Source organism: Pongo pygmaeus, chromosome 6 (assembly GCF_028885625.2).
Source record: "Pongo pygmaeus isolate AG05252 chromosome 6, NHGRI_mPonPyg2-v2.0_pri, whole genome shotgun sequence".
Lineage (NCBI taxonomy): Eukaryota > Metazoa > Chordata > Mammalia > Primates > Hominidae > Pongo > Pongo pygmaeus.
Window position 1 is genome coordinate 78,718,687 of NC_072379.2, and position 15,051 is coordinate 78,733,737.

At 42.9% G+C, this 15,051-nt stretch overlaps 1 protein-coding gene and 1 long non-coding RNA gene across 18 annotated transcripts in view; one reads left to right on the plus strand and one right to left on the minus strand.

Moving 5' to 3' along the window:
- Nucleotides 1-2,555: 2,555 nt before the first annotated feature.
- Nucleotides 2,556-6,526, minus strand: LOC129040133 (uncharacterized). The gene is made up of 3 exons (XR_008503555.1): nucleotides 6,285-6,526; nucleotides 5,868-6,124; nucleotides 2,556-5,772 (listed from the first exon to the last, which is right to left on the minus strand). It is a non-coding gene; the product is annotated as an uncharacterized LOC129040133 (long non-coding RNA).
- Nucleotides 6,105-15,051, plus strand: part of ICA1 (islet cell autoantigen 1) — a 153,860-nt gene continuing 144,913 nt past the window's right edge. For 4 of the 17 annotated variants that reach the window (XR_010126941.1, XM_054494090.2, XM_063667535.1 and 1 more), the window contains exon 1: nucleotides 6,510-6,599. Coding sequence is in view for 3 of the 17 variants with exons in the window: in XM_054494082.1 (XP_054350057.1) it covers nucleotides 6,108-6,264 (157 nt within the window). In the remaining 14 variants the exon portion in view is untranslated. Of the gene's footprint in view, nucleotides 6,265-6,430; nucleotides 6,694-15,051 lie in introns of those variants that run through there. The other 13 variants (XM_063667534.1, XM_063667536.1, XM_054494086.1 and 10 more) reach the window with 9 other exon arrangements.

Consider the following 15,051-nt stretch of genomic DNA (forward strand, 5'->3'; position numbering starts at 1 on the left):
TGACTTCATTTCCCTCACATAAAACAATCCAGGCAGAAGGGCCAAGGCAATATGGCAGCTCGGGGGGTCAGAGGCCCAGGTTCCTTGCCATTCCCAAAGTGTTGCCCTCACCTGCATGGCCAAAGGCGATCTAACCAGTGGGAAACGGAGAAAGTAAAGATTAGGATGTGTTTCTTTCAAGGGCAGAACACAAAAGTTATATGCATGTCTTTCCATCATATCCTGTTCACTACAACCTAGTCATATGACCACACCTTGCAACAAGGGAAGCTAAAACCAATGTAACTTAGCAATAATGTGCTCACTTGAAACTTATATTACTGTAGAAAAGGGGAAGTATAAATATTGTGGAAATGATTAACAGTATCTGCCAAACCAAGTTAGTGACTGAGTTAAAACTGGAAGAGGAAAAGCTCATCAGATTGACAGTTAAGAAACAGGGATTGCAGTTGTAATTCAACCTCTTATTCCATGATTAAACCAAATGTGTGCCCATGTTTCACCTGAACTACCTTAATTATTGGCACCTGAATTTTCAGTGATTCTTCCCAATTGTCCCTGTGTAGGGGGAGCGAGCTATACCAAGAACCAAGGGAGTTTCATCCTAATTTTTTAGTTAAATCCTGTTCTTTATTGGACAGTGTGACCCTCTGAGGAGTCATTAGCTCTACATCTATGAAGACCAGGGCACAGCTGTGAACTCTGGGCTGATGCTAGGCCAAACTCCAGCATTGTTCCTAGTCAGAAGCAGGATTCTACTCTACGGCACATGACAAAATTCTCCACCTGTAGTGAATTAAAAAAAAAAAAAAAAAAGTCCCATTTTGATGCCTTCACCAGCATTTTCTTGCAGAAGTTCCAATGGATGATACTAGGGGTGGTGAGATGGAGAGCAGCATTATATATGCAGAAATCTAAGCTGATGTGGTAATGAAAATAATTACCTTTCTTTTAGTGTAAAACAAGGCTCCTCTCTTCATTGTAGCCTTAATTTTGAAGGGAAAGGAAGTTAATTTTAATTAATAAAAGTTAATGCTACTAATTAAACATTTGTTCTATTTTCACATGCACACACAAATCTGCCTAAAGATATAACTAGCTCTGCTGAGGGTATAACAAAAGCTTTGTTTTGCTACATAGAGAGTACAAATGATCACAGGAATTAAACTCAAATTGGCCAAGATACTTAGTCCATATTCTTGAGTAAATCCAATTTGTTTTTAAGGATTACACAATCCAGGAATAAATGACTTTATTTTCATTAATAAAATTTGATGTAATCTTTCTTTAAATTTATAACACCCTTTAAATTTATAACACCTATAGAAATTAGACAATGATTTTAATAATTTTATTTTAAGACGGAGTCTGCCTCTTTTGCCCAGGCCGGACTGCAGTGGCACTATCTTGGCTCACTGCAAGCTCTGCCTGCCAGGTTCACGCCATTCTCCTGCCTCAGCCTCCCGAGTAGCTGGGACTACAGGCGCCCACCACCGCGACTGGCTAATTTTTTGTATTTTTAGTAGAGACGGGGTTTCACCATGTTAGCCAGGATAGTCTCGATTTCCTGACCTCGTGATCCGCCCACCTCGGCCTCCCAAAGTGCTGGGATTACAGGCGTGAGCCACCATGCCTGGCCGATTTTAATAATTTTTAAACATCATTTTTTCTAAGTTTATTCTAGATTATCTAATTTTAATCTCCCAGCAACTCTAAAGAGAAAGTGACTTTTTTCTTATTAATGAACTGAGCTCTGGAGAGATTTATATGTATGGCTCTTATTAAACACATTGATAATGATAATAGCTTAAGCTCTGTCTCAACATCCCCTACTATAGAACAGGTACAATGAGTATTTATGATGCTGCCAGACGTGAGTCAGGAAATGAAAAGATTGCAGAGCTGTAGGGGCTTATAAATATCTGTCTAGAAGGAATGGTAGAGTGTTCATTTGCCTTACAGTATGCACACACCAAGAGAAACGACATCAAAAATATGTATCAACAATCCAATAAAATAGATCAGATCATATGTAAATGAGTAGTTTGTATTTGTATGTCCATATATAATTTACATAAACACATACACATGCAAGAGAGATATTATTGAATTCAGTCTACATGATAATGTCAAATCAGAGATGGCCTATGGATTAAGTTCCACTTGAAACAAATATATTGCTAATTTATTGCAATGAAAAATGAAAAACAATGAATAACTGAGAAGTTATAAGACTAGAGCACACTTGCAAAATATTTGTGCAGCAGGAACTTTTCTTTATATTATCACGAGGTATCCAATGGATGGACCTGAAATATTTCTCTTTCATTAACAGATTTTTCTGTCCTGTTTCCTCATAATTAGCTTCTTAGTGCCAGTAGAATTTGAATAGTATCCAGAAATCTGAAAATAACTCACATATTTGGGGGGTTGTTGTATGGTTCTTACCTTGTAACTATTCCTGAGGAAGATACTGGATTTACTGTGTACATGTGTGCACACGTGTGTGTGCGTGCCAATAAAACTATGAACACCTTTTTTTTTTTTTACTTTTTAAACAGCTTTACTGAGACATAATTCACATACCACTAATTCACAATGAATTGTAAAATGCACAACTCAATGGTTTTTAGTATATTGCAGATATTTGTAAACATCACCAGTCAATTTTAAAATATTTTCATCACATGAAAAAGAGACTCTTAATCCTACTACTTTGGGAGGCCAAGGCAAGTGGATCACTTGAGGTCAGGAGTTCAAGACCAGCCTGGCCAACATGGCAAAACCCTGTCTCTACTAAAAATACAAAAATTAGCTGGGCATGGTGGCACACGCCTGTAGTCCCAGCTACTCAGGAGACTGAGGCAGGAGAATCCCTTGAACCCAGGAGATGGGGGCTGCAGTGAGCTGAGATCGTGCCACTGCACTCCAGTCTATGCAACACAGTGCGACTCTGTCTCAAAAAAAACAAAAACCAACCAAACAAAAAATACCAAAATTAGCTGGGCATGGTGGTGCATGCCTGTAATCCCAGTTACTCAGGAGGCTGAGGCAGGAGAATCACTTGAACCTGGGAGGCGAAGGTTGCAGTGAGCCGAGATTGTACCACTGCACTCCACGCTGCAGGACAGAGGAAGACTTTGTCTCAAAAAACAAAAAGAAAAAGAAAAAAAGAAGAAAAACGAAACTCTATACTCTTTAGATCTCACTCCGTATCCACCCATACTCTCTCCAGCCCTAAATGATCACTAATGTACTTTCTGCCTGTACAGATTTCTCTATTCTGGACTTTCATATGAATGGAATAATATATTTGTGACTGGCTTCTTTCACTCAGCATAATGTTTCAAGTTTTGTCTAAGTTGTAGCATATATCAGTATTTCATTCATTTGCATGGCTGAATATTCCATTACATGAATATACTACATTTTGTTTATTCATTTGTCTACAGCAGGACAGTTTTGACCTTTTGACTATTTTGAATAATGCTGCTATAGACATTTGTTTACAAGTTTTTGTGTAGACATAGGTTTTTATTTCTCTTGGATATAGACCTAGGAGTGGAATTGTTGGGCCATATGGTAGCTCTATGTTTAATCGTTTAAGGAACTTTCAGACTGTTTTCCAAAGTGGTTGCACCATTTTACATTCCCACCAGCAGTTTCCACCACCAATTTACATCCTTACCTGGGTTTACCTTTGGGCAATATTGCTTTGCCTAGGATGGCAGAATAGAATGACAGAAGGGCAACAGCCCAGTGACACAGAGGAGATCACACCAGCCCTGGACTGCCTACCTTCCAATTTAAGTGAGAAAAAATAAAGCCCTATTTCATTTAATCCACTGCTATTCCAAGTCTCTGTTAGTAGCTTAACACAAATCCAACTCTTGTGGTCCTATTAGCATATCTTGAATCCAGGAAGCTCTTGAAAAAATTATTGAATTGAATATGTACAGATTTTTTTCATAGAAAATTTTGTCATCCTGTTGTACACTGGAAAACAAACTTTATTTCTCTCCTAATTTCTGATCCCATCATTCAATAGCCATTCTCCTTAGAAACTGTTTCGGGTTCTCACTAGCACCTTACTGGTGTTCTGCAAGACGGAAACAACAACTGGTTATTCAGAAACAAATGCAAGTGTTATTGATGGAGCCATTTTATTTAAGGGGAAGGAAAAGTACTCATTGTGGTGATGGAGAATGAGCAGGAGTTGTCTATTATTTCCTTTCTCAAATATTATCCTAAGTGTTAGGACAATAATTAGAATGAAGAAAAACCATTTAAGGTTTTCTCCTAAACTCTCCGGGAGCCCAGAGAATTTCAGTGCCATGTTGACTACATAATGCTTGTATTATGTATTTGTTCTCTTTTAGACATTGCTTTTGAAGCCACTTTTAGCCTCCGCAACAGGTTAAACTCACAGTTTTCACCTTGGAATTCAGAAAGTGTAAAAGAAAACTGTGTAATCAGTTGCAGCTCAGCTGTCCCCATTTTTTCCCTTCATGCTTTTGTTCCAATCATCTGCATTTTGAGGGGATACTTTGAACACACACACAACCTCCCATTCTACCGGCTGTTTTGTAACAGATTTAAATATTTGCCCCAAAGCCAGCCTTTGACCAATGGGGCTTCTGATTAAGTTTTCATGTAACTGGTAAATCACTACTGGTAGAAAGGAGAACATTACAGAGTCAGGAAAAACTTTTTTCAAGTGATTTAGTCCTTTCTCAATGCTTCAATTAACTGATGATACGCTCAGTTAACATTTATTGAGCACCTATGATGTTCATTACGGCACTTCATTCTGTTAAAGAATAATAATCTCTTTATCCTTTTAACTCCCGATAATAGCTTTTTACACATAAATTTACAGTTCTTGGAATCAATGTATCTTAACATATCTTAATGATCTTTCTTTTGTAAGGAAGCCTTTCTCATTTTAAAGGCTTTGGGTTTTTTTCTTACAGCAAAATCATTTGGCTTGCATTGTTAACACGTTAGAGTTTGAATGTTTTTTATAAAAGCCAAATATATATAAGCAACGCTTTTCTCTCTGAAAATTTCTCCTGAATCTTAGCTTTTCAACAATTTGCTATTTTGTAGACCATATTCATGATTGGTTTACTCATACACACTTACTAAGGAGCTGTTTACTCAGCTCCAAAATTTGTGTCAAGACTAGGACAGGCTCAAATCTATGACAAACAGAATCCCCAAAGAATAACTTTAAAGGTTATGTAAATTTCTGGAGCTATGCTGTCTTATTATCTTTCTATTAAAATGTCAACATATTCTATACTTTTTCTCCATCCATTCTGGCAAGACACCATGCTATCTTGAGATTAAGCTAAGTCTCCTGGTTCAGATTCAAATCCCTGCTCAATAATCTCTTTATGGCACTCTGGGCAGTGTCTTCATCTGTGAAATCGGGATAATGATTTTATCTACAGTATTGGGTCGCTGTAAGGATTAAATATAAAACATACAGCATGTGCCGGACATAGAGCTAGCACTCCATCCATGTTAGCGCAGGATTTCAGATATGTCGGCATCATTACTCAATAACTATCATTCGGCCCTTTTAAATTGTTTCAGCGACGACTGAATGAACTTATTTATAAATATATAACATAACCAGGGATGAAGTCATACTACATTGAAGTTTCATTTCCACATAGATAATATTAGGAAGCAGCTATGCCAACACTTTTTCTTCCTGTGATCTGTATACTGCAGGGTCTCTAGAAACAATGGTTTGGTTCTTCCCTGGTGACAAAGGATAAGAGAAGATGAAACTGCTATAAATGGCAATAACTTAAAAATAAAAGATACAGAAATATATAGAAATGAAAAATATATACCTATACATACACAGCTGTTTTTAAAACATGGCCTTTATTCTTGAAGCTCAAACTTGATTTCCAGGTACAGCAGGCCTCTGTAACTTTTCTTGGCATTGAAGTCATGAAGTCTCCTGTCCTCTAAAGCTACAGAAATTTAACCTGAAAGCAAGCAGCAGGCACTACGCACAGCACAGAGGGAACCCTGGGGTGTACGCTGTGGCTCCCACCTGTCCGCCAGGTCATTGTGACGCAAACGCTATGGCCACGTGGAACACCTGCCGGAGAGCAGGGGCGGGGTCACTCTGGGCGGCGGATCTGAGCGGGGGATACCCCAGGAGATGGGGATCGAGGAGATACCCCGGGGAGTACAGAGAGAGAAACTCACTCCCCGAGTCCCCGACCCGCCCCAAGCAAGGTGAGGTCAACGCCACCCACCTCCCCCTGGTCACCCTGGGAGGGGTCGCCCCGGCGGGAGTCTGCTGGAGGGTAGAAGCGGGGAAGGGAGGCAGCGGCGGCGGTAGGTAGCTGGGCGGCGAGGGCGCCCGCACCCCCCGGCCGCTGCGCTGCGCTGCGGTGCGCACGGGCTCCGCCGGTTGCTATTCCGGCTGGTGGCGGCCGCCGCAGGAAGGGCCGGTTCCTGCGCTCCCCCCGCCCCTTTCCCTCGCCTTCGGCTGACGCTGACGTCGGATGAGTGATCCGGAGGGACGCTCCGACCGCGGCCGGGAGGCTCCTGGGGGCCGAGGCTCCGAGGTACCTGCCCTCCGGGGTCGGGGCGGGGGCGCGCCGGGCGGGCTGCAGAAGGCAGCAGGAGACGCCCGGCAGCCGGGACGGTCGGGGACGCCTGGTAGGAGCTGCCTTCTCTGCCCTCCGCGGGCGGCGCGTGATAGGCGGGTCGCCTCCGCGGGTCCCGGATCCCGGTGCGGGAACCGCATCAGCCCCTTCCCCTCCCCTCCTCCCTCCGGCCTGGGAAGGTCTGGAGGATGCGCGCGCCATGAGAGCGTGCGTCAGCCCCGGGGGAGCGGTAGGGAAGCGTTCCGCGCTGCGGCCCCAGCGCTGGGAGCACCGGCACCCACGCCAGCCCACGCCACCCACCCACCCCGCGCCTCGCCTTCCCGGCGGCTCCGGCCCCAGGACCCCGAGCTCCCTGGTGGGCAGGGACTTGCGTCCAGGGTTGACTTGTTGACAAGTTCACCTGCCGCGGCGCCTGGTGTGTGCTTTTTCTCTTCCCCCCGTGGCCTGTTTTTTGGCAGGGGCGGCAGAGAGCATATGGGTACCTCTTTATAACCACTAGTGCCGGGAGGCCTGAGCTTGGTCCCCCGGGGGCGAGGTGTTCAGCAGTCTCGGACTAGACGGGGCGAGAACCCCTAAGCAACCCCGGTTCCAGCAAACCCTGGCGCGCCCGTTTCCTTTGGGTGCTGCTGACTCCGCCTTTCCTGCTCCGGGGCTATTGCAGCTCCTGCTTCCTCTAGAAACGAACATATCCTGTTGTTATGTCTGCCTTTCCCCCAAAGCGGCTCCCCATGAACCTTTCCCTCTATCTTTTTACTTGTAGTGCCCCCAAAGCACCTGAGCTTCTCTTTGGGGTCTTAAAAGTATCGCGCCGTTATTCTGGCGAAGGGCATTAACTGCCTGGTTGGGGAGAGTTAGTTTGGAAAGAATCGCGTTCTCTTCATTTAGATGGCATTAAAAAATTAGCACAAGAAAGGGTTTTGTTCATGAATCTTAGTAACTGAGATCTGGTAACTGTATAAAAATTATCAAGGCCTGGAAAATATGTCACCAGCTTGCTTGGGAGTGATACTGAATGTAGGAAGAAAGACACATAAGGCATTCATTGGCCATTAAGGTCCTATAAAATATGAGTCATCGCAAACATGTTTCTGTCCATACATTTCAGTGAAGTCTCTTCAGAAAATCTCAAATTGGTTTCTGTGGCCCTCTGGTTTGAATCTGAGATCTGAACTGTTCTGGGGTTAGGGAGTGAAATAAGAAATGCTTAGTTTGAAATCTAGGCTCCCGATGCAATTTCATACCCCCTATTTAAAACACACACTCTCTAAAAATGCTTTTAAGTAAGTTTTCAAACCAACGATATCTTTTTAGATATCAGTCTTTATTTTTGAAACACCCTTTATAGAGAATACCATAGGGACAAAATCAATTTATAATCCTGAATAGCTCAAATGTCACTCTTTGGTTTTATACTAATAGTGTGCATACATCTTAATTGCAAGAGATGTTGCTTTCTAATTGTTTCTGTTTGTATTACAAAGGGAAATAATTGTACTGTTTATAAAGATGAATCTTTAGAAAACGTAACAGTTAAGCTACAGAGGGCTATTTGTGGAGAGACCTGATGTTAAAAAACGTTAACCCTGTGTCCTCCACCCGTGGATCACGGAGTGCTAAAGACACTGGATGGTAATTGCCTGGGTGGTTTATTTTGTAACTATTTTCCCCCATTTGAAACACCTGAGTAACTATCTGACTGCTTTCTCTACGCATCTTTACCGCAGTGCGTCTCTCCACATCAACCTCACGAAAAGTATAGAAAATTTTGTTACTCAGAGCCTTCAAAATCACTACATTTTCAACGTATTTGACTAAATAGTACATTTTTTTCAGGTGCAAGCAGCATTAGCGGTATGGAGGTCTGGCAACTATGCCATAACATAGAAGGATAAACCTGTGTTTGGTATGAACTTTGAAGATGACAGAAACCTCATACGAGAGAGGGAAGAAGTTAACAGGCCACAAGGGTCAGGATGAATTTTTCCTCTTAGTTGGTCGAGCCTGAGGGTAGGTGGCAGTGTTTATAATCAGCACGCTGGTCACTAGTGTCCTTTCTTTCCATCTACATTACTAGATTTATGGGAACCATTAATAAGGATGCTATCTGCATGTTTTTGTCCATGAGGCAACATAAATCACTAATGAACCTTATCCCCCAACCCCACCACCGTTGACAATCTGCCTCAGCAGAACATTAAACTCAAAAAACACTTTTCCCCTGCTTTTTTCTTGATTCCCAAGCTGATGCATTTCGTATCACAGTCATATCTAACACTCTGAGGGAGTACGGAGGACTCATGGGCTTTGGATCCTGATGGAGCAAAATCAGAATCCCTGCGGTAACACCTAACTAGTCATGTGACCTTAACCAAGTTACTTAAGTCACCATTTCCTTATCTACAGAACAGGAATATCCACCTTTTTAGGGGCAGGGTGGAGATTAGAGATAATGTATATAAAATGCTTTGCACGCTTTTAAATAGGACTCACTCAGTAGTAATAAATTATTCTTTCACATGCTAAACTTAGGCTATCCGTATCTAAAAAGAATGCTGCTGCTTTACCTGTAATAGGAAGTGTATTTCAATTTGGTTTTGAGTAGTTCAAGTAATTTTGTACCAATACTAAGACCCTGGGCTTTATGGAAAACACTCTCTGAAGTTGGGGGGGTGCAATCAGAAACAAAACAAATCTAATTTGTTCCAGTGGGGATAGATCTTCCAAGCCCCTGTCACTCAAATGTGGTCCATGGACCAGTAGCATGTGGCCTCCCCTGGGAGCTTATTAGAAATGCAAAATCTGAGCCTGCCTGCTACTCTCTTCCAGACCCACTGAATTCAGATCTCCATATTAACAAGATCCCCATGTGTATGTTAACATTTGAGAAGCACTGCTGTAACCTGTTATTTCTCAAACTTTAGTGTCCCAGAGAATCATTCGGGGGCTTGTTATAATAAATGTGGATTCCCAGTCAAGCTTCCTTCATCTGCTGTTAAGCAACATCTCAGGTAGCTCTGATCCCTAGGGTCTCCCACAGACTGTCCAGCACACTGCTCTAAAATGAGCCTCTGTCCTCTTCCTTCACAAAGCACTTTGGTAACTATGATCTTATGTGATATTCAACCCCCTTTGAGGTAAGTAGATAGTATAATCTCCATCTGTCTGATAAGGACTGCAGGCATGATTTGCCCTGGATAGATGCATATGGTAGAACTGCCTTGGAGCTTCTAAAAATCCTAGCTGACCACACTTTCACTATTCTAGCAATTTACTATTTAGTATTCTAGCATCAAATTAACATAGTTTTTGTTTTTTGACCTGTAAGTAATTTTCACAAATAACTAATGAATCTCTCCAGGACAGGGAAGGCTACATGTGATAGGGCATTTTATACCTGTTTTTATAACAAAGCCTGCCTACTATGTGACTGTAGGCCAGTTGCTTAAGATAACTGATCTTAAACTTCTTCGTGAAATGAATATAAATCATTATGTCAGCTTGGCAGTATTGTGAGGATACTCAGTGATATGGGTGAAGCATACACCCCAGTGTCTGAGAAGTGGCAGTTCCTCAATTAGTGGTAACTGCCTTGTCCCAGTGTAAACCTAGTGAGCTAGAATGAGTTCATGAAAAGGTGGGGAACTGATGGCCTGCATCACTCGTGATAGGAATCATCTGTCTCTCTTGCTAAGTCAGATGACAACATCCATCAGGCCTTTGACCAAATCAGAGAAGTGGGATGACTTAGTATGGAACAAGCATTGGTTGTATATGTGCCGTGAGCTACACACTGTGCTAAACACTCAGAATCCCAAGACTCAGGCCCCACCATGCTCTGGAGGAGCCTACAGCTGAGTAAAAGAGGGAAAGAGAGGAGTCAACTAACCAATTGCCTTTCAGGGAAAGCAGGGAGGAGATAGAGACACATGTGGTAATGCAGCCCAGGGTGGAGGGCATCCCACCCCAGCAGGAGAGAGGGCAGAGAAAACCTGAGATGCTTCATGGAGGAGATTGCCCTTGAGTTGAGCCTTAAACAACCAGTAGGAATTCGGCAGTAAATAAGGGTTGGGAGTGGGGAGAAAGAGCATTCCCCACTCCCAACCATGTGTATGTGTGTATAAAAGTCAGCAAGTAAGGGAGAGAAAACTAATACAAATAGTCCTCATGTCTGAAGCCCGGTGTCTATGTGTGTCCCTTACTAGCTGAGTGGCCTTGGACAAGTTTGATTATCTGTGATTCAGAAGGATTAGATGCACTAATTAGTGTAAGCGCAGGACTGATTCCAAATATTTGTTGCATGGTTGTGGAGGTGGTGGAGGTATTAGTAGAAAATAGGGGACTAATATTAAAAAGTCATTAGAATCAGAGAACATTGCAGAGTTCAATTTTAGAATACATTTAGCAGAAAATACATGAATTAAGAGAGGGTAACTGAATGCAATATAGTTCTGTGGAGTGGAAAATATGAGGTATATGTGTTCAGTGATGGACCACTGAATATATAGATAGTAGTCATTGTTAGTTTTAAGAGTCTAGATTGGAGACTAGAAAGGTCCTCTGGTTCTAGGTAGTGAAAGTATTTGTACAAGAAGTGGCTCTTAAGTATTGCAACAATGTTTCAAGAGTATACATATTGAATAAAAAATGATGAGTTCATGTCCTTTGTAGGGACATGGATGAAATTGGAAATCATCATTCTCAGTAAACTATCGCAAGAACAAAAAACCAAACACCGCATATTCTCACTCATAGGTGGGAATTGAACAATGAGAACACATGGACACAGGAAGGGGAACATCACACTTCGGGGACTGTTGTGGGGTGGGGTGAGGGGGGAGGGATAGCATTGGGAGATATACCTAATGCTAGATGACGAGTTAATGGGTGCAGCGCACCAGCATGGCACATGTATACATATGTAACTTACCTGCACGTTGCGCACATGTACCATAAAACCTAAAGTATAATAATAATAATAAAATAAAAAATAAATAAATAAATAAAAAAGAGTATACATATTGAAATCCATCTCTTACCGTCATCATGATTACACTCACTCCCACATCTCTGTTCCCAAAACAGGGCATAGACATCAATGTCTGAAACCTAATAGTGCCTAGGAGAAAATCCAGCCTTCTCTGTGATGTTTCCAGGGTAGACAGAGCATTCTAAGCCAGAGACCAAGAAGCTGATTTTTATAAATAGTGCCCCTCTCCTTAGTCGTAGGAACCCTGACAACCATCAAGGAAGAAGTCAATTAGCAATTGCAGGTTTTGTTGTGCACAGTAGCACTATATTGGCAGTGGATTTGGGACTAACCCCACACCTAAGCCTGTGATTGGGGGAGACTGTTTTTATTGAAACATAGCCCCATTAATCAACCTCCTTTCATCCAAGAATAGAGCAGAGTAGTTAAAAACAGGAGCTCAGAAGTCAAAAGTAAACTTGTGTTTACCAGTTGTTGACTTTGGGTAAATTACTTCATCCTTCTAAACTTTGTTTCTCACTTGCAAAATGGGTTGATATCCCTTTCATAATGTGTGGCGATGACATAATGATGTTAAGTGCTTCACGCATGTAAAGTGCTTGGTAAGTGGTAGCACCTAATTATTGCCCCTTGCCCAGCACATATTTACTGAATGCCTACTGTGCTCCAGGGGCCATGCTTGGTGCTAAGGAGACAAAGATGAACTTGAGGGTCCTTGTACTCATGGGACCTACAGTCTAGTGCAGGAGATACAGATGTAATTAGCTCCTTGAAGGAGAGTACAGGAGTGCAGTGGCACCACCAGTATGGAGCAGTTAATTCTTCAGTGGGGAGGACTGGAGTGCAAGACCCCTGGGGAGAGGGATAGAGAAGAGATGTTGAGTTGGGAAGACTTCACTGAAGAGGCAACATTTGAGGAGAGTCTTGATGTAAGTTCTAAGTTAGTCAATCAGACAAAGGAGGGGAGGGCATTCCAAGTGGAAAGAATCATCTCAAGGCCTTGAAGTGCATAGTATATTCAGGGAAGCTCAAGTGTTCTGACATGCGCAGAGGGAATATTTCTATTGGAGGGTGGGGAGGGGAGTAAGATTTGGGGGGAAGGGAGCCAGGATGTGAAGGGGCCTGTATTTTTTCCAGAAATGTTTGGAATTTCTCTAGTGGCAAGAGAAAGCAATTAAAATATTTTAAGTAGGAGAGTGGAATAATTAGATTTGCATCATATAGTGATAGGTCGGGCAGTGTTGTAAAGATTGGAATGGACAGGTACACAGATAGTGTTGCCTCTTAAGGCCTAAGCTGTGAAGATAGAAAAGATAAGATGCATTCAATCACTTTTTAGGAGGTAGAATGGAGAGAACCTGGAGACTGGCTGCAAAAGATGAAAGAGGCTGGGTGTGGTGGCTCATGTCTGTAATCCTAGCACTTTGGGAGGCCAGGGCAAGAGGATTGCTTGAACTTAAGTGTTTGAGACCAGCCTGGGCAACATAGTGAGACCTCATCTCTACCAAAAATTTAAAAAATTAGTTAGGTGTGGTGGTATGTGCCTGTAGTCCCAGCTACTTGGTAGGCTAAGTAAGAGGATCGTTTGAGCTGCAGTGAGCCATGATTGTGCCACTGCACTCCGGCCTGGGCAACAGAGCAAGACCCTGCCAAAAAAAAAAAAAAAGAGAGAGAAAGAAGTGAGGTTTTCAACTTAGGCCATTCAGTAGATTTAGTGCTGGTAATTAACATAGGGACCACAGGAAGAAGAAGAATTTGAGAGTGCAGATGGAAAGAGGAGTTTAGTTTTAGATGTGCTGAATTTGAAGTGCCTATGGAACAATCCAGGTGAAGATTACCATCTGGAGGTGGAAATGTGGATCTGGTGCCCTGGAGAGGTGTATGATTTTGGAAGTTGTTGGCATACAGCTGGCAGTTGAAGCCATGGAAGTGGCCTCACCTAATGAGAAATCACCTAATGAGAGCAAGTAAAGTTCCAAGCTTGGAACCTTACAGATACTGATATTTGAGATGCAGGCACAGAGGAAAAGAAGCTAGCAAAGAAAATTGAAAAGATAGAAAAGTGTGGAGAATATTTCCTGAAAAGTAGAGGAAGAGGAGCATTTCAAGAAAGGAAGAGAACATGGTCAAAGGTCATGAGAAATGAGGACTTGAGTGGGGCCCATAGTGAAAGATGTTCTCTGGGCTGGTGGAGAAAGGAACCAGACAGCATGGGCTTAGAACTCTTAGCTGTGAAGAGAAGGAAGAGGATGGGAACTGAGAAAGAGGTTGAAGAATGAGGCCTGAGGGTAGAAGCCAAGGGAGGTTGATTAACGTGAAAGACAAGAGACAAAACGAAAGATGGACTAAGGTGGGCAGGGGTAAGAGTGTAGGAGCTGTCCTTCCTAGGGAGAAGGAAGCAAACAGCAGGTTGTGGTCATGATTCTGGATAGCTCCAAAGAAGTGAGCAGGGGTGCACAGAGAGTGGAAACTGTGACAGAAGGTGCCCAGCGCAGTGCCAAGGCCATGGTTCCCCAGAGTGCATGAAGAGGGAGACTGCCTGTCACCACCCTGCAGGGTTTTCTTCCACCCACTGCTCCCTGAAGGCCAGGAGCTAAGTGTCCTGGTGCCTAATGCTGTTGACTCAGTGTTGCCATATGCAGCATTGGCATCATTGTGAAGTATGTAAACATTGTGTTGTGTTTGTGCCAAGCCACTCCCCACTTTCTGCTTCCTGTTTCTCTCTTCTCTGCACTCCTAACCTGGAGCTCAGTGCCTTCGTGCAACTTTCTGGGTTTTCTACCTGGGTCTGACCTAGAGGGTACATGCCCAATATCCCTGTCTTTCCTGACCCCCATCAAAATAACCAGTCTTGTGCTTTATAAGCTCTGGGCTTTGCTACTGTTTATTTCCAGAGAAAGTAGAGAGAACCTGAAAAAGGGATCTTTATTAGTTCTCAAATAACACCAACTAGATGACCCAGCAGAGGCAAGCGTGGTGCTGTTAGTTGGGCGTACATGAACATATAGGGCTTTCTTCTGCTGCCTGCTTCCCTTTGCTGCTGACCTCTGAGATCCTTTTATGCTCCTCCCTTCCCCTGCCTGGACTGCCTGCATTCCCTGCTCCTAAGCCAGCCCAAACTCAAACATGATTTACCTGCCACAGCTTAACCAAGGAAAGTTCTGGAATATGTGCCATTTCCAGGGAAAGGAGCTGTGGTGGTTTGTTTACAGGACCCGTGCACAGCATACACATTTTATAAACCACATATTGGTGTCTGCATATTTCAGTCATTTAAGACTAATGAGACAAGGTTTACTCTGTGAGTTGGGAAATTTCCCCAAATTTCCCTCAGTTCCTTCAATGAAAAGAGGAGATTGGACTAAATGATCTGTAAATTCTCTCCTCACTGTCAGCCAGGAGGTTCTGTGGAGTCATAACAAA